This window comes from Emys orbicularis, chromosome 2 (assembly GCF_028017835.1).
Source record: "Emys orbicularis isolate rEmyOrb1 chromosome 2, rEmyOrb1.hap1, whole genome shotgun sequence".
Classification (NCBI taxonomy): domain Eukaryota; kingdom Metazoa; phylum Chordata; order Testudines; family Emydidae; genus Emys; species Emys orbicularis.
In genome coordinates this window covers 74,713,317-74,735,387 of record NC_088684.1, presented here as the reverse complement: position 1 = coordinate 74,735,387, position 22,071 = coordinate 74,713,317, and the positions used below count along the sequence as shown (strand labels likewise).

Below are 22,071 nucleotides of genomic sequence, written 5' to 3'. Positions count from 1 at the left end.
GCTGTAGGCTCACAGCTACCAGTTAGGACAGACCTTTCACTGGCCAGCAAAATCCTTCCTCCCTCCCCCCCACTTCACTCGGGTTGGGTTTGCTTCCAGCTAGAGTCCTTCGGGTTTGTTCCCACCGCAGCAGTCACCAGGACCCCAACTTCCAGCTCCAGGATACATGTCTCTGTGCACCTCTTCCACTCCATTACAGCCAGTTCATGCTTCTGGGTCTTAATTGCTTTGTCTTTTCAGTCCAGGGTTTGCTGGTGGGCATCCTTTTCTTTTTCCAGGACAGCCTTTTCCCGAGCAAATTGCACATCAATTTCCATTTGTCTTCCCTTGAGACCATCACTCGATGATGGGATACCACAGAGAAACCCCTCCTGCCAGAACAGGCACCCCTCCACTCCTGTCTTGCTAAGTTAGACACTCCAGTCAGCTTCAGCACAGACACAGAGGTTGGGCCACAGCCGTGTGCAGTTCACTGAAACTGAGATGCACTCAGCTCAGGGGTTTCTTAGTTAACAGAGACTTTCCCAGTGCCCACTGTTCAGCCTTTCTGGGCAATTTGCAACTTGTGTAGTTATAGCTTCTTCTGATCTTCAATCTTATTTTGCTTCCTTTTCTGTCCCTACTTCAATTACCCGAAATAAGCAAACCGAAAATAACAAACCAGTAAGAACTTTGTCTGTTTTCCAGCCACCACACTTAAAACTCACTTAAAATCACTACCAGTACCTCAAAGCAAACAGCTGTGCACAGATCCTGCCAACTATGCCACTGTGACGGGTTGGATCTCAGAACCCCCCTTGGGAGCTGCCACCCGATGTGCCAAGACTACTTCTACCCCTGCCTTCCCTGCCAGCTCAGGACCCCAGCACCCTTGCCCCAAAGCTGCAGGTTTATCTGAAAGCAGCTAACAGAAGTGTTCCTGTCTTTAACACTCAGATGCCCAACTCCCAATGGGGTCTAAACCCAAATAAATCCGTTTTTGAGATATGTTACATGGCATATGTAGCATAAAACACATTCTAAGCATATTCCCATAAAGCCTTATGGGAGGTACCATCACAGCAGAAATGAAACGTGTCTTAGAATTTCTACAAGAAGGTCTTTAATTTTTACATTAGAGCTACTATATTCAAAGGCAAAGTATCCTGGGTATGTATTGAAGAACAAAATTTTGTAAACATCTGGACAAAAGGCTCTTCCTCAGGACAGCCTGGATGGTACTCTCTCCACAGATCAGGAGCTATATATATTTTGTTTTGCACTAGATGCTCACTCATTAGAATATCAGTATTGTGCATTCTGTTCAGGCAATGTGGGCCTTACCCCCAACTCCAGTACACATCCCAAAGTAAATTCGATTTTCCTTATACTTTAAGAAATAGTCCAATGTCCTCTGATGCCCCAGAAGTAGCTCTGCCACATGCTAGTTGTTTGCTGGTTCCTCAAGAATCTGCTAATCCTGCAGAACATCCAAAGCCCGAGAAGTCTTCCAAGTAATTTCTTTCAACATGGAATAGACAGAGAATTTCAGAGTCATAAAAATCAAACCTCCTTTGAACTCCTTTTAGGGTTCGTTCCTTATGGCAATGATGACAGCATGAGCAAAATATTCATGAAAATTGCCTTACTGAAAGTTCACATATTTGACCCACGCTTAGCAAAGAATCTTTACTGATCAGACAAGAGTATAAATTTGCATTTTTTTACTACAAGAATTTTCATCATGAGAAGTTTATTAATAATTGCTACTTAGTAGTAGTAGTAGTAGTAGTGAAAGTTGTCTCCACTGGTGGGCCCTTTAGAGAGAGGGGCATTCTTCTCAAGCTGATGATGAGCATGTCTGGTTGTGCCATCGAGTGGCAAGTGTGCTTGAAAACCAAACATAATAGATCTATGGACCTTATTACTCAAAGAGAGGAGATTTTTCAGGTAAGTTTAAATAGATTTTCCTTTTTAAAATCATGTTCTGTGGTTGTTTATTGGGTTTGTTGGTGTTGCAAGTAGTGGTTTTATATATTGCACTGAAAATGCTGAGATTAGTGGTGGTAGTACTTGCAATTTTGATACCTCCATGTAAACATAATAACAAAACTCTGGAGCCTTAAACAGATATTTGAACATTTTAATGATCTTAATTGTTAGTTAAATATTATTTATTGTTTGTTTGTATTGTGGAGAGATACATACACCTGACATAAGTATGACATTCTATAGATGTATGTCCTTCTTTACTTTAATGCATGGGACATATGTTTTGCCAAGAATACTCCAATAACTACAGGAAAAAAGGTTTATCTACAAGTATGGAAGAAACAAAAGCATTTTCAATGCCTTTGCAGAAAGCCTTCTTGAGACTTTCCAAGTAAAGTCTTGTTAACACTGCATCTACTTGTGAGTTTAGATGCACCTAAAGTGTTCCCAAGATTTTTCATAGATGTAAGAAAACTGGCTTAGTGCTGTAGTTGAGAAGAACAGCTTTCATTGTCTAAGAAATAAGGACACATGACAGCCTGTTTATGTTGGCCTATGTTTCTGGGTATTATATTTGGGTTGTCACGGTGGGAAGGGCTTACTCATCAGTCTCTGCAAAATGTTAACTTTTATTTAAAAGAAAAATCTCTCCCTTATAGTTGTGAAGATAATCATCCACACTGGAATCAACTTAAAAAGTGTTATCTTTCTGAATCTCCAGACAGACATCTTGGAACAATAGGGAGGCGAACTCTGTATGCCCCAGATCTTGGCTCTAAAACACAGCCCCAAGCAGCCAGTCTATACACTGGATAGCTCCAGTGGGGCTGAGGGGAAGCCCCTCATGTTACTTTTGCGATAGTGAAACTGCTGCATGGTTGTCATTGCAGCTTCATAGGTGACATTCTGCTTGTGTTTCCATCACAATAGGAGTGACTGGTAGGTCCATATAGTTCCTTGTTCTGTTGCCACTCCTCACTGTACAACAGTGTACAGGAAGCCACTGCATAGCTGGGCTCTTGGCATGTATCCTTTCAGAGGGCAAGATTTGGGTAGCCCATTCTCCTGGGCAGTGGAACCAGGTTGATTCTGCTACTATAGGTCTCTCTCCAGAGCTGTGAAGGATAGGGCATCACTTGTTCAGAAGAGAGATCCACTGTCTCCATTCATCTCAACGGAACATTACTTCTGAAGTCTCTCTCCTTGTGTCTGTTTTATTGCTCAAAACTATTACTGAATTTCTCTGAACTGCTGGGTGGCTTTAATCATCTTTCCCCAGCCCACCCCATACCCTACGTGCACTTTAGCACTGACATCATGTAGTTTAAGTCTTCTGGATAATGATCTAATGGATAATTTGTCAGAGATCGATGTGTAGTATAAACACAGAGACTGGAATTCTCTCATAATAACATACTGATTATTAAAGTTTGGTGATATTTATGACCCCTCCCTCCCAATTGTTTGTAACATCTTCATAGTTGCTCTTTTTCACTTTCTAATGTTGTCCTTTTCGTTTTGGGCATTTTCTTCCACAGTGTTTTTAATACAATTTAAAGCTAACATGACTTTATTGTATTCCACTTGAAATAAGAACATAACAGCCATACTAGCTCAGAGCAATGGTCCATCTCGGCCAGTCTCCTGTCTTCCAACAGTGGCCAATGCCAGGTGCTTCAGAGGGAATGAACAGAACAGGTAATCAAGTGATCCATCCCCTGTCACCCATTCTCAGCATCTGGCAAACAGAGGCTTAGGGACACTTCAGAGCATTGTTTTGCATCCCTGCCCATCCAGGCTAATCGCCAGTAATGGACCTATCCTCACTGACTTGTGCACTAGGTGCATAAATCATGTCAACACAGGACCTGAGTAGATTATTCTTAGTTAATTGCCTCAGAAGTGATAGCACAGTAGAACAAGAGATTGTTTTTGTGCAGATCTTAGGAAACTGTTGTTGTGGTGGAGTTTTTTATATTTTTTATTTGTTGGTGCTGAAAGGCTGAGTTTTATTGTAATAAATGGATCGCTATAATTTTGAGGAACTTCCTTTGCCACATTATACAAGTTTTAGGGTCATTCAGATTTTATCCCTAAACTATTAAATGGCACTCTTTGAAGGTCAGTCAGTGGTCTCTAGTTGCCTTAAGACCTACTTTCTCATCCCATTTACACCTGCCACCAAGGCCTTGAATTGTGACAATCTTCTCTGAGTTGGATGAGATTCACTTTGGAATCCATCCATGGCATTCTTAAGTGAACCAGAAGGTTCACCGAAGACCAACACAGTGTGCTGTCTACTGCAAGGAATGAAGCCTGGCAACTAGGCCTGGATGTCTGATGTAGTAGTATGTAATGCTCACCATAGGCTCATCATATTAGCACCCTTTAAAATGTTTGAAAATTTAGTTGCATGGAAAGTGTCACATTTCAAAGGGCAGTGCTTTGGCAAGCCTGTGATTTGTGCTACATATTTACTATGAAATTAGTAAAATGATAAAAATAAATAAATTTGCCATCTTTGTGTAGAGCAACTTCTGTCTGGAATGTTTTCTCGAGTTCATAAATGATCTTGTTTAGAAGGGCAAGGTTATTTCTTTTCCCCAAAGAAGTTTCTGTATTCCCCAAAGAAGATATATTCCTTGTACCCTTTTACTAATTTCATTTGCTATTTACACTCTTCATTTGGGGTTGAGGAGGAACAAATGGCGACGTTGTTAAAACAATCCACCAGTTAATAATAGCTGTGGTTTCTTTGTTTATTTTGGATGCAATCAAGATTTTGAAAAAAGATTGTTTTGTCAGGAAATATAACTGCCATTGTATATTTTACATAAAACACATAATGTTCTGCAAATAGTGTACATAGGAACACACACACATCAATACATCCAATGCAAGTTCAGCACCTATAGTAAATTGGTACAGATGATGTGAAAAGGGTGGAATATTATCAGAGAGAGCCTTTGATCTGCATATACTGTGCTGAGCCAACTAACCAGAAATACTTCAGTTTGATTTCTTTGGAGGCTGGTTATATACAGAATTGCAAATTGAGTGTAAATGATTTTGGGCATTAGTCTAAATTGGTATTTTATTCCTTTAAAAAAATAAAAAAATAAAAAATAAAAGCCTTTACAGCACAAGTGGTGGAAAATGTAGAGGTAGCATAAGAGTTGTGCTCCTGAGTAATGTCTCACTTTGTGAGAGTTGGATAATTTTAGTGTTAAAAAGAGTAATAGCAAGATATTTTTATAGTTGCTTGTATTCCTGTCTCAGATGTTTGAAAATCGTTTTCCCCAATGATTTTTGGAAATGATCTTGCAAACACTTATATGGCAAAGTACTTTACTTGAGTGAGAAGTCCAAATAGGAGGCTGACATGAGTGTAATGACATTACTCACATGAATAAAGTTACTCATGTACATATTGGTAGTACTGAGCCTTTTGTTAGGAAATATGGCAACTTTGAATAGTACATAGGGTTGCCAGGTGCAGGGCCGGCTCTAGGCACCAGCAAAACAAGCTGGTGCTTGGGGCGGCACATTTTTAGGGGCGGCATGGCCGGCGCCAGAATGCCGCCCCTAAAAATGTGCCCCGGCCGCCCTAGCTCACCTCCGCTGCTGGTGCCACGGCGCGCGAAACAGCTGATTCGCGCGCCACGGCCGCTCGGGGACTCCCCCTCCCTCCCAGGCTCTCAAACCTGGGAGGGAGGGGGAGATCCCGAGCGGCTGTTTTGCGCACCACTGCTCCCCCTCCGTCCCAGGCTTGAGAGCCTGGGAGGGAGGGGGAGAAGCGGCGCCCACGCCTCGGCCACTCGGAGTCTCCCCCTCCCTCCCAGGCTCTCAAACCTGGGAGGGAGGGGGAGATCCCGAGCGGCCGCTGCTCCCCCTCCCTCCTTCCCTCCCAGACTTGAGAGCCTGGGAGGGAGGGGGAGACTCCGAGTGGCCGCGGCGCGGGCGCCGCTTCTCCCCCTCCCTCACTCCCTCCTAGGCTTGAGAGCCGGGGGGAGGAGGCAGGGCTGGGGATTTGGGGAAGGGGTGGAGTTGAGGCGGGGCCGGGGGTGGGGTAATTAAAAAACAGGGGGGGGGGGGGCGGCCAAAATTGTTTTTGCTTTGGGCGGCAAAAATCCTAGAGCCGGCCCTGGCCAGGTGTCCGGTCGAAAAGAGACCCTGTTGATTCTGGTTAGCACCACTGACCGGGCCATTAAAAGTCCGTTTGGTGCAGGCCTGGCAGGCATGTCCCTCTGGTTTCTAGGCACAGGGGCAGCCGGGGGGCTCTGCACACTGCACCTGCCTGCAGTGCATGCACCACCCCGAGCACCGGCTCTGCAGCTCCCATTGGGCGGGAATTGCAGCCAGTGGGAGCTGCAAGTATGGAGTCCCCTGGCTGCCCCTGTGCCTAGGAACTGTAGGGACATGCTGGCCACTTCTGGGAGCCGCCTGAGGTCAGCGCCGCCCGGAGTCCGCACCCTAACCCCCTGCCCAAGCCCTGAGCCCCTTCCCACACTCCGAACCCTTCGGCCCCAGCTCGGAAACCCCTCCTGCACCCCAAACCCATCATCCTCAGCCACACACCAGAGTCTGCACCCCTAGCTGGAGCCCTCACCCCCTCCTGCACCCCAACCCCCTGCCCCAACTCGGAACCCCCTCCCATATTCCAACCCCCGGCCCTAGTTCTGAGCCCCGTCCTGCACTGTGAACCCCTCAGTCCCAGCCCGGAGCCTGCTCCTACGCCCCAAACCCCTCATCCCCAACCTCACCCCATAGCCCTTATACCCCCCTGCACCCTAATCCTCTGCCCCAGCCTGGAGCCCCCTCCTGCTTCCTGAAGCCCTCATTTCCGGCCCCACCCTGGAGACTGCACCCAGAGCTCGTACTCACTCCCACACCCCAACCCCCAGCCCGGCGCTCCCTCTCACACTCCGAATCCCTCAGTCCCATCCCCCAGGCCAGAATCCCCTCCTGCACCCCAAGCCCCATATCCCTGGTCCCACCCCACCCCAGAGCCCGCATCTCCAGCCAGAGACCTCCCCCACTCTCCTCCCCGGTGAAAATGAGCGAGGGTGGGAGAGAGTGAGCGATGAAGTGGGGGGATGGGTTTAGCGGGGGCCTGGCCTCAGGGAAGGGGCAGGGGTGGGGCAAGGATATTTGGTTTTCTGTAATAAGAAAGTTGGCAACCCTAATAGTGCAAGATGAATGAATCTGTTCCAACTGGCTAGTTGATTTGGGCTAGGAATTGGGAGGGAATTTACTATCATTGGTGGGGTACTGGTAGGGATTAATCTGTTTTTGGGTCAGTTGTTTGTTTTCAGTTTCTATAGATGTGCCCAGACATTGTTCAGGCTTGATGTAAATTACCATGAGCTACACTGTGCAAACTGCACACAGCCCAGTATAAGAAGCAAAGGGTATCCCTGGGGCCACATACAAGCAGCAGTGACTGTGCCTCACTAGGTATAGAGATGGACCTTTTTATGAGGCATGTAAGGGAGAAGGCTACTTGCACTTCCCCTCTTGCTCCTGGGTTCCCACATAAGTGCCTGTCAGACTTTTACCTTGTGTAAACAAATACAATTCTATTTGACAAATGCTGTACTGAATTTTCTTCCCCCTTCAAAAAGTTTTGAATGGACTTGAAATTAACATCTATCTTGTTTGTTTGTTTAATAACTTCAACTTCGATTTACTAAAACATATTGATTAACTTATTCTTTCAATCAATACAATGCACTTGTCCAAAATTCTTTAGGCCCTTGCACAACGTGTGATGAAAATGTATTTTATAAAACAAATCTGACAAAATGTCATCTTAAGTTCATGAACCAATGAAGCATCATGGTTTAATGTCAGTATGACTCTGGGGATGTTTGTGTTTTGTTAGTTAAGTGCGGCCATAGATTCTAAACCTGTCTCTGACTGAGTGTGAGGCGACATACAATGCAAGCACAGAAGTGGGTTATACAAGACATGCCACAATGTGAGCCTTCTCAATATTTGAGAGAAGGATTCAAATCCCTGGTCTGTGTTGAAATTTTAGCCACTTGCTTGTTCTGTCCTTCAGGGCCATCCTATAAGTGATTTTCAAAGCAATAGAGCATTTGCTGGTGGTCTGCAAAGAGCTGGCAGGTCTCCTGCATCTATCTTTAGTAGCAGCCACTCCTACATACAGGGAAGAGGAAACAGGAGATACTCTTGGGGGCTGGAGTTGCTGATGGAACAGATAAAAATGACACAATTAATATTGTCCATGTAAGCAGTTACTGCAGTTCTCAGAGGGATGTTACCACAGGTGGTCTGTGGGACTACAAATGAGGAAAAAGGTGATCTGCAAGATACACTCACTCTAATAGTGATCCATACTATGAAAGTTCAAAGCCCCTGCTCCAGATCATTACAAAGTACCTTAGAATGTTTTTTGCTCAAGCTGATCTACATTAATTTAAATTTTACAGGCACTCAGTGGGTAAGTAGAATACTGACAGCACAAGTTTTAAATACTCTTTGCTGAGTAAAGAGAAGCATTATGTTCACTACAGACATTTTTCTTAGGGTACATGAGCTCTCTTTTCTATACATTCAGTTTTTATATAAGTGATTGTTTGGGGCAGTATTTTTTCTCACAATATGAAAATAACAGTTTAAACCTAACGAAAGCACTGTTAAAGCATTGATTTTTCCTAATTTAAAAAGAGAGAGAAGAAAATTGGAAGAGAGTCTGTCGTAGTCTAGGAAATGCTTCATATTACAATACATCTGTTAAGACTGTTGGAAAAATAATTTTTAAGATTTCTTTCTTCTTAAAAATAATCTCACTTTTTTTTTGTTAAGTTTGGGAGGAAAGTTTGTTGAGTTGCTATCTGAGGGTCTGATTCTGCCATCCTTACTCAGAATGAAGACTCAGTAGACCTTCATGTGGAGTAAGGTACATCTCAGCATGAGTAAGCATGTGTAAAAATTGGGACTGCAGAGGATAGCACTCTAGGAGAGCCTCATGAGAAGAGCCCTCAGTACAGAGACCACTCAGGAGTATCTGATGGGCTCTGTCAGAAAGAAAGGAATGGAGCTGCTCCAGAGCCTACTAGGAAATGCAGACATATCCCCAAAACCTCATGGTAAATATTATCGAGGCAGGCTTTTAGGTCTGGATTCTTAGGTGCCCACTGCGCTTAAAGTTGGATTGTTCAGCCTCCCTATTAGCTGAAGCAGAGGGATTCCAAGCCCCGTTCACACACGAAGCAAAATTCTTCAGATTTTTAAAAGGTTTTAAAGCAAATAGTTTAGTTTGCCTATATCACCTCAGAGCACCTTCCTGTCAAAAGGAGATGAGGGGTGTTTTTCACTGATTGCTTCTGTTACTAAGGGAGGGCTCTCAGCGTTATACAGTGGGGATGTAAAGCCCAGAGATATTGATCCAACTTGCCAGCTTTGAGAATTTACTTGAGTTTAATAATTCCGGTTGCAGCATCTCTTCATGAAAAGAGATTTTATTCTAGGTATGTCCTGATACCTGAAAACAGAAGTGGGCCCACGCCCATCTTGGGTCACAAAAACTTCAATTTTTAATTGGTCAAGAAAAATTTCACATCAGTTCCTCTGGGAACATGCTTGTCTCTTCTAGAGGGAGGTGCCTAGCTGTGCACCCAACCGCAAATGAAATACGACTGCTGGTTCAGTATAGAGTGTGGGAGTAACCACCAGGCCTCCATGCAGGTATGCATATAAAAAAAAAATCCATTAAGATGTATATATTCAGTAAGTAAATGTTTTATAGGTAGGGAATGAACTACTTTTATACCTGAAAATAGATTTTCTTATGGAAATGCAGACATACCCTTAATTTATGACATCACTCATCTAATGCTTTTCTGAAAGATGAATGAACTGTTAGTGGTAATGAAAGTAATCAGAGGATGGAAGGCATAGATGTAGCAAAACAACACCATTCAAGTAATATGTGTCAGTGAAGCCTATCAACCTTAATTTAAAGCTCATCAGATTTCTGTGCTGTAGGAAAATAAAAACAAAACCGTAAACCTCAGCCTTCCTGAGATGGTTTGCTACCCACGTCAGTGTTTTTAGAGAATGAGATGGCTAGATCAAGCAAGTGTTCTTCTGACATTGGTGACGTAACAAATACCTGGGTTTAAAATGTTTCCTGTTTACTTGTGTTCTGAACACAGCAGCGTCAGGAAAGTAGATTCTAAAATCCTCTTCTAGGGTGTGCTCAAGTATAGCTATGGAATGAATTGTTTTGAGGTTCTTGACAAATTGTGGATTTTTTTTCTTTCAGAAAGTAAATAAGTAATGCATTTTTATCCCCATAGATCTATAAATCTGATCAGATCACAGTTGTCTTATTAAACTGAAGTAGGGATAAGATTACTATGCATCATTAGCATGTTCATTTTCAAATATATGTAATATACAATATATTTGAAACTGTATATATTAGGATGCATGGTGCAATAACTGCCTGTGTGTATAAAATCTGGGAGCTAGATAGCTCATCAAATTTGTGGTGGAAAATAGTCATTCATATGTAAGTCACTAATTTGAACAGAGACCAGATCAGTAATACCAAAAGTTATAACCAGAAGACAACTATTTGGTGGCCGTGAGTACCTAAAATGAGTTACCATCATAATCTCATTGATTGTCACCCTTGTTAGCTATCTCAGTCAAGAGTTTAAGGACTGAATGTCTGTAGAGACTCACCTAGATGTCCTTCTAGGTCAGAGTTCAGGCATGGTAGCAGGGCATTGTGATGAAGCTTGCAGTTGCTTTCTGTGCTGTAACTTTCTGTTGATAAATAGAGGAATTCAGTCTCTAGTGTTGTCAAATTGGCACTTCTGAGTGCTCACATTCAGATTTTTTTTAAATGCATCCTATTTATAACTAATTTTAAGATGAAAGAGGATTTAAAATATATACCTTTAAAAAAAATCAGTCTTTTTGCAAAGGGTGCTACATTATTTTACTAGTTATAAACAAATACTCCTGGGGGAATTATGCGCCACGGCGCATGTGCAGATTTCATGTCCGCCGCAGATTTCTTTGCTTCCCCACAGAAAAATGACTTTCTGACAAGGAAGCAAAGGGAAGCTGCAAGAGCAGTCACACACCGCTCCCTAGCTGCACAGGTACATCATTTCAGACAGCCGGAGCAGCCAGCGGAGAGGTAAATCACTGAAGGGCTGGGGACACCCCAGCCAGTGGCTCCTACCGTGAGCTGGGATCAGCTGCTAGGCCCGGCTGGGCTGGAGGCAGGAGAGGACGGGACTTCCTCTTTCTCTGCAAGGAGTGGCTGGGCCTGTGTCAAACCCAACACCAGAAACCTCCCCCTGCTGCCTGCCCGTATCGCTCCTCAGCTGCGGGGGGAGGGGTCACTGTACGGGGAGCTGCTCCCCCATCCACCCAACCCCAGTGCATCCGGACCTTCCATACCCAGACACACCCCCTGCCAAGCCTCACCGCTTACACCCAGGACCCCTCCAGCCCTCCATACCCAAACCCAAACTCACTGAATCTCAACCCCTGCATCAGGGGCCCCCTGCACCCAGATCCCCTGCCTCCGGACCCCGAGGTCTGTACCCAGACCCCCCCCCCACTGAGCTCCCTGCACTCAAACCCACACCCTGACAAGCTCTACCCCCTGCACCACCCTGAGCCCCCACATCCAGACCCCCTATGCCACTGACCCCCAGCTAGCTGCATCCAGACCCCTATCCCACCAAGCCCCATTCCACCAGCACCTAGGCCCCCCTGTTGAGAGCCCCACACTCAGACCTCTCCACTGAGTCCCAACCACCTTCACCTGGAAGTCTCTGCAGTGTCCCATTGCCCCTGCACCTGGAAACCCCCCAACGAGCCTCTGTGCGTCCAGATCCCCCCACACCTAGACCCCCCCCCACTGAGCTGTCTGCACCCAGATTGTCCCACACGGAATCCTCTCACCCCACATCTGGTTCCCCTCGCACTGAGCCCCTCCACTCTTGGATCCTGCCTGTTTGAGCCTGTCTGCCCCACACCTGGTGCACCTGGTGCAGAGGGGCAGGGCCCCCAGGGTATTCTGGGACAGGCCCAGGCCTTGTGCTGTGTCAGGGTCGGGTGCAGCCTTCTCACTGAGTCTGTCCCCCCAGGCTGGGGAGGCTGCAGGGTGATCTCCCACCTTTGTGCAGCCAGTGGCTTATGCTCCCCACTGCTGTGCTGGAGCCTCTGCATTTATTTATTGACAAATAAAACTTGCAAAATTTTAAAATATTGTGCACAGATTTGTTAATTGTTTGGTGCAGAACGCCCTCGGAGTAAAACAAAATAGGGAAATTATTGAATAAAGTAAATGTTACTGCTATGTCAAGAATTGTATGGTTGAGTTTTTACATGTACAAAAGTCAAGAAATCTTACACTAATGTAACTTGGCCTTCTTGTACATGTGCAATATTTTGTGTTTGTCCTGCACATGGCAAGTTTAATGCCTTTATGAGTATGTTCAGTATGGCAATTTTTTTTCTTTCCACAATAACCATAATTGGATACTAAAAAACAAAACAAAAGTAAAAAAGATAGCTAACTGGACTTTCAAGTGGGACAAAGTAGGTTTGAGAACTAAGCAAGAGGCTATGAGTTTGGGATTATTGAGTTCTAATTTTTTTTCTGGCTCAGCCTCTTTATGGGCTTGTCTATACTAGTAAGACAAAAGGTGTGTTTTTAAAAAAACGACAGCTGTCATGTTTTAAAATCCATCGCATGTTAACTATTCCATTTTAAAGACACACCTTTTTATCCTAGAGTAGATTTTTTTCCTTTGTGGGATTTCTGCAAATCATCTCACCTCTTGGTGTTTCAGCTGTGGGCTTAAACTGCAGCAAGGGCGGTCTAGGTTGGACATTAGGAAAAAGTTCCTAACTGTCAGGGTGGTTAAACACTGGAATAAATTGCCTAGGGAGGTTGTGGAATCTCCATCTCTGGAGATATTTAAGAGTAGGTTAGATAAATGTCTATCAGGGATGGTCTAGACAGTATTTGGTCCTGCCATGCGGGCAGGGGACTGGACTCGATGACCTCTCGAGGTCCCTTCCAGTCCTAGAATCTATGAATCTATGAATCTATAAATGGGAGTAATAATGTGTTTCAGTTCGCAGACATCTTGTTGCAAAGATATATTAATGTTTGCACAGTGGTTTAGAAATGTAATCGATAATCTATTATTTTTCTTCAGATTTACCAGGCATAAGAAATATTAACCCAAAGTGGAGCTAATTTCAAAAAGTTAAAGCACATTTTAATGATTGTGCCCTTTGAACCATAAGTATTGTATTCTGTTCATAAATCAGCAGAGCAATGTAAATAACTCAGGAGAAGTAAAAGTGACTGACAAAATAAGGCATGTTTTTTAAAAGTATACACGTACGTGTGTGTGTGTGTGTGTGTAAAGCAACTCCATTTAAGAAGCCTCTGTAAAATTGTGCAACTAAGGCCTGGTCCACACTAACCTCCCACTTCGAACTAAGATACGCAACTTCAGCTACGTTATCGCTGAAGTCGAAGTACCTTAGTTCGAACTTACCGCGGGTCCAGACGCGGCAGGCAGGCAGGCTCCCCCGTCGACTCCGCGTACTCCTCTCGCGGAGCAGGAGTACTGGTGTCGACGGCGAGCACTTCCGGGATCGATTTATCGCGTCTAGACAAGACGTGATAAATCAATCCCAGAAGATCGATTGCTTACCGCCGGACCCGGAGGTAAGTATAGACGTACCCTAAGTATGCCAAAGAGAGAGTTGAATGTGATACCGTAACTTCACCCATTTCTGTGAGTGCTTTATGAACTAGTCTTTAATTATGTGATCATGTATTTGTCACAGTATCCGTGTTTTCCTACAGCCAGGTAGCTATCTGTTCATCCTAATTAAAACAAATTACATAGGTTGTACCAGATGCATCCATGAAAGTCATTTTTGTACAATTGAACAGTGAATGAGGCAAAGCCCTGTCCCATGTGAGATGCATAATGAATTTGGTAAAGGCTTCTCATCACCCCCCACCTTATTCAGTGTCCACCTTATTCAGTGTGCACCTTACTCCATGAGACAAGAGTTCCTGAAAATTCTGCCTCATTGAGCTTGTACTTCGAATTATTAAAACCTTCATGTGCTTGGCATATCAGCTTTTAAGCATTTTTGGATTATTAAAGCTAGGACATCTGAATGAGGCAAGTTCCTACTGCACACATCTTGGAATATTTTATAAAGACATCTCTAATTCAGTGAACACGCACACCACAGACTATCTTCTCTCCAACTGCTCATTTAAAAAGCGCTGAAAAAGCAGATCATTTGCAATGTGTATGCATTAAGTAGTAGTACCAAAGACACTCAACCTGGGCAAATCAAAACCAATTTTGGAACACTCGAAAGCACATTTATCTTATTTATGTATGCCTTCCCACCCAAAGTATCTGTGCTCTTTCTAAACATTTGTGGATTTATCTTCACAACACTCCTGTCAATTAGGTACTATCCCCTTTTCACAGAGTACTTGCATGACTTACTGAGGGTCATGCAGAGCTGGGAATTGAATCTAGATTTCCTGAATTCTAGACCTTAACCGCAAGACTGCTCTTTCCCCCTTTGTTCTATCTGAGGACTATTTCCCTGATAAATTTTAACTTTCCACCCCTAGTCATAAAGAGGAAGATGCATAAGTAGAAACCTTATTAATAATAATAGTTACTATTTTATTTGATAGTGCACTATTTTATTATATTATAATTTTTATGTTTTATTGCATGCCAGTGTAGATTTCTATTTATTTCTGAATTGTTTTCTTAATACTGAATGCAAGTGACCCTACTGGAGACAAGCTGAATTGCCATATTTTCCCATTCCATCTGCAAAGGAAATCGAGTCAAACTCATCGATATGCACCCTGTAGATTCCATGTACCCAAGCTGCTGGCATTGCTTAAAAAGAAAGCGTGCCCTGTTATATCAAAGAGTGAATGTAGAATGATGATCCCATCACTGTCTAATTTATCATGGCCGCTGTTTGAGTGAGCTGTAGAGTTTCTCACCCTGGGTAATTAATAGAAAGAACAAATTAAGAAGTCTGGGGAGGTGGAATGAAACAGTATCTATGATAATATGAAACAAATATTTTGGAGGAATTATTCATCTTGTTTTATTTTTGCCATAATGCTGTAGTACTTAATCCCAGATGTGAAGACAAGGACATGAAGCAAACAAAACACAACGGTTCAGCAGTAGCCTGGGGAACTAGAGTCCTGACGTTGCTTCTGAACCCGGGTCAGCTGCATCTTTGCTGCCAAGAAGGAGGCCTTGTTTTACTCCCAAGTGATACTAATCTAATTGGGGGGAAAACATAGCTTTCAATAAATGCACTAAATTGATTTCATTTTTTTTTTTTTTTGACAAGCACTAGAAAATTAGATTAGTGGTTGTTTTTGTTAACTGGCTTCAATAGACTTGCATTCTTTGAGTACAAATATACCCGTCTCCAAACATAAGACTATGATATGTGCATGTCAGAGCAAATATCAACATCAGAACATGTTTGGTATTGAATTACTCTGAGGTTCTAGATTTTTTCCAGCTGTTACCTCAGTCTACTAGCAGAAAAATTGTTATATGTGAAACTGTTCGGAGATCTACTATAGCAAGAGGAGCCAAAATACTAGTGATCAGGGGTAGGGTTGGGAAGGAAGGTTTACAAGAGCAATAACATCAAGCAGGAAGAAAATAAATTTGAGTCAAGATACTATGCAGTATATCTCAGTAAAAGCACAAGAGAGACAGACACACACACAAACAGAGGAAGAAAGACACATGGAAGAAGTTTTTAAAATAGGGTTAATGGTGACACAATTTTTTAAAAATAATTTAATATTTGATTCTTACTCCTTTTTTCCAGGCAAAAGCTCCTTCTCCATAATGAAAATGTCCCTGTTATCATGAATACATATTTTAGTCAGAAGGTTCTTCTCAAAGATCATGCAGAAGTGAAAGATAGGACGCGTTGTCCAGAGAAGTTGCATATTAGAAGGAATATTATATCTTTGGCACAAATATTCAGATTAAATGACCTCAGAGACAGTCTGCCCCAGGAATCTGCAATTAATCAGGTAAGGTTCATTTTGTTTGAAGTTTAGCACTTTTTAATAATTTGGTGACCAGATGCTTGGAAATCATAACAAAAACAGAAACACTGAAATACTGATGTGCTCTCTTGCCCTCCTATTTAGCCAAAACTGAATAATATGATGTGCTGTTTGTTTTAATAATATTTTACAAGTAGAGACTTTTGGCCAGCCAAATGCTGAACTGCTGTGAGATTATTTTGTTGTGGCTCACTACTGTGCTGAATAATACAATAATAACAGCTTCGGTTTTCGTTGATTCACTCTTATTCTTTGTAGCTCAGTACTCAGTCTCATTTTAAATAATTACTATTTTCTTAATAAACTTGGATGTTTCCTTTCTATACTCCCATCTTTGAGCCTTCTTCCCCTTCCTCTTGTGTCCTTTCTTTAAAACACGAACGATTGCCTTTAATAGAAATAAGGTCAAGATTTTAAAATGACTAGTGGTTGTGGGTACCTCAACTTTGGATGCCCAACTTAAGACACTTTAAAGAGGCCTGGTTGATAGAGAGTGAATGTCTAGCACTTTCTGAAAATCAGACCCCTTTAAGGTATTTTGTTGGACGCCCAAAAATGAAGGCACTGAAAATAACTTGTCACTTTTGAAAATCTTGGCCAGAGTTTCAGATGACTCGCTTGCAAAGCTTTCACCATTCCCATAATATCGGATCCCTCTTTTTAGGCCTGGGAATGAAAAGGTTAGATATATCAAATCAAACCCTAACCTAACTTCACATTTTTAACCAATTTCCACTATAGATGTGCCAAAACCAGAATAATTTACTCACACTCCTACACTTTGGAGGGTTCAGAAAAAATGGGGCCTGTATCCAAACCATCCTTGGTTTTGGTTTTGCAAAACCAAACCCCACAAACAAACTTCTAAAAAACCAAAAACACTTTCTTTGAAATGTCAACTAAAAAGCTCATTGTTTCAACCTTGTTTACGTGGGGTATTTTTGTATCAGCGTAGCTTCTCTGCAGAGCTGCAAATATCTTTATACACTGATGCAGTGCATCTACAGTGGAGTTTGTATTGGTTGCAAGTACTTAGATTTAGCTACATCAGTGCAAAAATTCAGAATCAGCAAGGACTCAGCTAAGTCTACACTATGCAGCTTTTAGTGACAGGGCTGTGTCACCACAGCCGTGTCACTAAAAGGCACACCGTGTAGCTGCTGTTTGTCAGCTCTCCTGTCGACAAAATACTTCCACCCCCAATGAGCGGTGCTTTTTTAACACCTCTGAAAGACAAAAGTTTTGTCGTTCAGTTGCCAGTGTAGACATAGCCTAAGTGGCTGTGAGCCATTTCTGGTAACAAGTGCCCTTTGAATTGCACTATGTTCTTGAAGACCATCCTGGTCCTACTGACGTCAAAGGGAGTTTGGCATTTATTTGAATGGTATCAGGACAAATCCATTCATGCTAGCGAGTGACAGCTAGTAGGGATTAATTTTATGTAGTGTTTTTCTAAAAGAGTACTGAAAATGGGGTTTAGAATAAGGATGGCAGAGGGGAGATTGAGGGAAACAACAATTTTGCTATAAGAAAATGCAGGTGTTTAAAATGGGATGAATGTGGTTACTGATATGGGATGAAGCAGCAGACAACATGGCTTTTATTCCAAAATAAACTTACTTTTTTCAGGTGTAGTGAAAGAATGGAAATAGATAGGGAAATAGATTAGGGTTCCTGTTTTCCTCATCAGTAATCTGGTTCCTTTGACATTGTAGTTCATCAATTTGAGAGCTGAATTATTGCTTCATAAAACTATGCACCCTTGTATTTTCCCTCAATTTAGAAGTTGTAGAGTCAATTTTGAAGGCTAATGCTACAATTTAAAAGGAAGTAATAATTAGAACTACCAAGAATTAAGTAAAACATAAAACGGTGATAAATACTAATGCCAATTCTTTCTTCCCCCTACTGTCACCCTTGTCTCACATGAACTGAATTTGTTTAATCCAAGGCAACAGTTATACACAGGAGACCACTGTGTGCTGAACTGTAGGGTTTCTTGTGCATTTATTTAAAATCTTAGATGAAAGCTAGCCATGTGTGTAAATTATAGTTTATATATACTAAATACTTTGAAAATAATCTTGTGATGCTTTTCTATAATGAATCTTGTTGAATTTTACTTTGTGTCACTACATGGTTTCATAGTCCATAAAGTAATTTAGTTTATGGCTTTGTCTTTACCAGGTTGCTTGTACCAATACGATTACGCCAAAGACTGTACAGACTAACAGCAACCCTGAATCCAAACTACATCCCTTTGCACTCAGTGCCCCGAATGACTCTCTCCTAGAAGTGGTGGAAAGCCAGGGAGCAGCGGGGTGGAAGGAAGTGCAGGTACAAGTGGTTGTCCAAAGGGCATATTATCTACCTTCAAGAGAGCGTTTCAGATGTCAGCTTCAAGGAAATAACCCAATTCGTTATGCAATGCCAATCTTAAATTCGGATCTGCCAAATGTTAGGTGAGTAATAAAACACTTGCAAACTGGTCTGGTGGGGTGATAATATTAGGGAAACAAAACAGGGAGGGGAAGTTGGGTCTGGCATTCTGATGCCCTCAGCTAACACTGGCTAAATATATTAAGCAAGGCCTAGTGTTCTAGTTGTAATAATATTACACCTCCCTAATAGGCACAGGTGCAGAGCACCACTGATGTTACCTGAGGGAGGGGATGATCTGACTTCTTGCCTAAGATTCCTATGCTGCACCAAGAACTATTGGCAGAAAGTTGAAAAATGAGTGACTGGATGATTTAAAATAGGTGATGATTATGTTCCTGTCTTATATTATTACATGAGTTGCACTGTACAGCTACTAATTCTGTTACCTAACAATTACCTAACTATTTCAATCTTTAAAGCACTTGACAAATAATTAATTGATCCTCTTATAACACCCTTATGAAACAGGAAAGAAAAATTAGCTTTATTTTAGAAGTGGAGAAACTGAGGGCTTGTCTAAAATGGGGATTTTACACTGATGTAGCTGCACGAGTACAACCCTCTGGTGAAGTCTGGCCCCACTGAAGTCAGTAGCAAAACTTCCATTGACTTCAGTGGGACCAGCATTTCACCCTTAGTGCACCAGTGTGAAAAATTATTGTACTGCACAGTTACATCAGGATCCGTGCAAAAATCTCCAGTGTACACAAGGCCTGAAACATCTAAAGGCTTAGACCAGCATTTTCAGCCTCTTCTTCTGTTTCTTCCTTTGCCTCTTGCAAATGGAATGTTAGTGTCTGCAGTGTAGGAGAGTCACAATGGGATCTCACTTTTCCAGTGCAGAAGACATGCCAGATGCAGTTCCCTCTTGATGCCAACAATACTGGCTACTGCTGCAACTTTTTGTTCTCATTGTTTTGACCCTAAAAGTGCAAAGCAGAATTGGAAAAGAATGAAATAAAATGAGAGTGTCTGTGATTATGACCACCATGATTTTTATTAAATCCCACTTTTGGGGGGGTTTCATATCTTAGAACTTTCAAGTCACATTGAGTTGAAACTTTATACAGCAAATACATTAAATTGTGTTCTCCTACAAAAAGCTTTATTAAGGTTAAGTTAAGGTTGCAGGCATGTATCAGAGTTTTGAGTGTATATGCCTTTCAAGCCCTCAGGAAGTCCCTGCAGAATTTTGGAGCTGCATAAGAGTGTGGCTGTACATGGATAAGTGCCTCAGACCCCCTGGGGAGCCGAAGGAGGCTCATGAGGGACCCTTCAAGCCTTAGGGCCCTCACTGGGGATACTTCCAATCACACCCCTGTAGGCGATAGAAGGCTTGTGAGCACTCCACTAGCCTCAAAAACTCATAGAAGTTCCTCAACCCTCATTTCTCTGCGAGCCTTATGATGCTCTACAGATGCCAGTCAATCCCTAATCTTTCTCCACAAGCCTTAAGAGGCTTATTTTTTCCCCACAGAACTAAAACTGGATCATTAGCCACTCAACAAACCTCAACAGGATCATCCAGTGTTCTTAGGGCTCATCCATAGGCTCAAGTTTCACAGGTTTAACTGAAGCCAGTTTAAAAACTGTGTTAAATGAACGCAACTTTGTGTCCACTATTACAGAAAAATGGTAGAAAAATTCTGTATCGGCAAAAAACCAACCTGCCTATGTTTCTTTCTTCATAGATTTTAAAGAAGGGGCTGAAATTGGGCTTCTGATGGAAAACCATTTGCAATTTTAACTATGGAGTGGCTATTATCATTCCATAATTTAGCTCGATTATGGTCTAAAATCCTAACTCCCTCCCCTCCTTTTCCGTTTCAATGTTTAAACAAACAAACAAACAAAAACTTGCATCCATGAACACAATTCCAGATAGTCTTTATTCTACACCCTTCACAGGAGTGGGGTGACACCACACACAAATCTCAGATTGTATTTTTACATCAAACTTGAAATAAAAATAGATCTTTTTGACTTTGGACATTAAACCCCTCAGTTCAGAACTGGATGAATGGTTATACAAGCAGATAACATAGGGTTCTGGGCTTCTAAATACTCCCTACAGCTGTAGCTAAGCTGTCTCATATACAGTAGCTAAATTAAGCCATTGATAGTGCCTTAGAATTTTTGAAAGCATTTCAGCTGAGAAGTGATCCTGACCAGTATCAGCCATAAGAAACTTCCTTCTACATCAGAAACTTTCATGCTCATCATCTTAAAAGTGACCTGGTTGGATCACTTCCTCACCAAGCTAATGAGCTCCTTCATTTCCTGTCACAAGTTACCATCACCTAGCCTAGACAATCCCTTAAACCAGCTGCCAATTCTTTACCTAAGACGTTTGTCATGAAAACAAGATGTGTATCTTATGAGAGAATATGAGTGAGCAGAAGTCTTTAATTTGTATACAAAAGTTTGAACTAAGTATCAGGGCAGCCCAACCGTTTATTGATTTAAGCTGTTTCTGACAGACTGTTTTACAGTTTTCTTATTGTTCTAGCATCTAAATGTCACTGCAATGGAGAAACATTTTTTTAAAAAGGCAGTAAAATGAAAAGAGGCAGAAAATAAAATATGGAGCAAGGAGATGTTAATCCTGGTTGTCTGCCTGGTTGTGCTGGATTTGCATCTGGAATATAGTGTTTAGTTCTGGGCACCTAAATTCTACAAAAATATTTACAAATTGTGGAGGATTTTGGAATTTTCTCTTAAGAAAAATTTCAAAAACGGTTGCTAGTGTAATGTAAATGGACAAAGTACTAAAAACTGTAATACCTAGCTTTATATAACTACTGCATAGATACTTATATAGTTTGTACCTACAGTAAAGTGCAATCCTTTACTGGTAGGCAAATGGACTAGATGACCTAATAGGTCTTTTGCATCGCTAATATCTATTAATCTATGAAATTTGGGGTTCTGGGCATTTTCCAGGACACTTAAAAACCACTATATTTACCATTCCCTCCAGTAATGAACTGCTCTTGAAGATGTACTATACATGCTTAGCGAGCAGGTAAAGGAAGAAACGTGCCTTGCCATGATTCTTTTTCTTTCCCATTATTGTCTGACACACATATTGCTGCTGTTCTCCCCTCTTGGTGAGAAAGTAGCTTTTTTCAAATCATGTGAAGTTGATTCTCAATTAAATTGCTTTACATTTGCTTAGAGGCATCTGTCTGGAGAATTATGGGGTGGTTTGCCTGAATTAATTCAACCCATCCCTAGAAGAAGGTGTGGCGCACAGGTGTAAGCCAAAAACGTCTCTATCTAACATTACTCTTTTCAACTCTTTTGGAGAGAGCCTAATTGGTAAGAAAATACAAAAAAAAAAAAAAAAAAAAAACACCCTTTGTGTTAAGGAACCTTCTGCTGATGAGATGCCTGATTTGCTGAGTCAGCCTTGTATTTTGTGTTTGTGGTATCAAGCAGTGTATACTTTGGATTTTGTTCTTGCCAGTATCATCTTGTTG

The 22,071-nt window shown here is 42.0% G+C and overlaps 1 protein-coding gene across 1 annotated transcript in view; it reads left to right on the top strand.

The window, feature by feature from the left end:
* SPIDR (scaffold protein involved in DNA repair) overlaps positions 1 to 22,071 on the top strand; it is a gene marked incomplete at its 5' end in the record, with an annotated part of 326,096 nt that overhangs the window by 202,476 nt on the left and 101,549 nt on the right. Inside the window, 2 exons of the mRNA XM_065397658.1 lie at positions 15,901 to 16,111; positions 18,335 to 18,609. Coding sequence (XP_065253730.1) covers positions 15,901 to 16,111; positions 18,335 to 18,609 — 486 coding nt within the window. The remainder of the gene's footprint in view (positions 1 to 15,900; positions 16,112 to 18,334; positions 18,610 to 22,071) is intronic.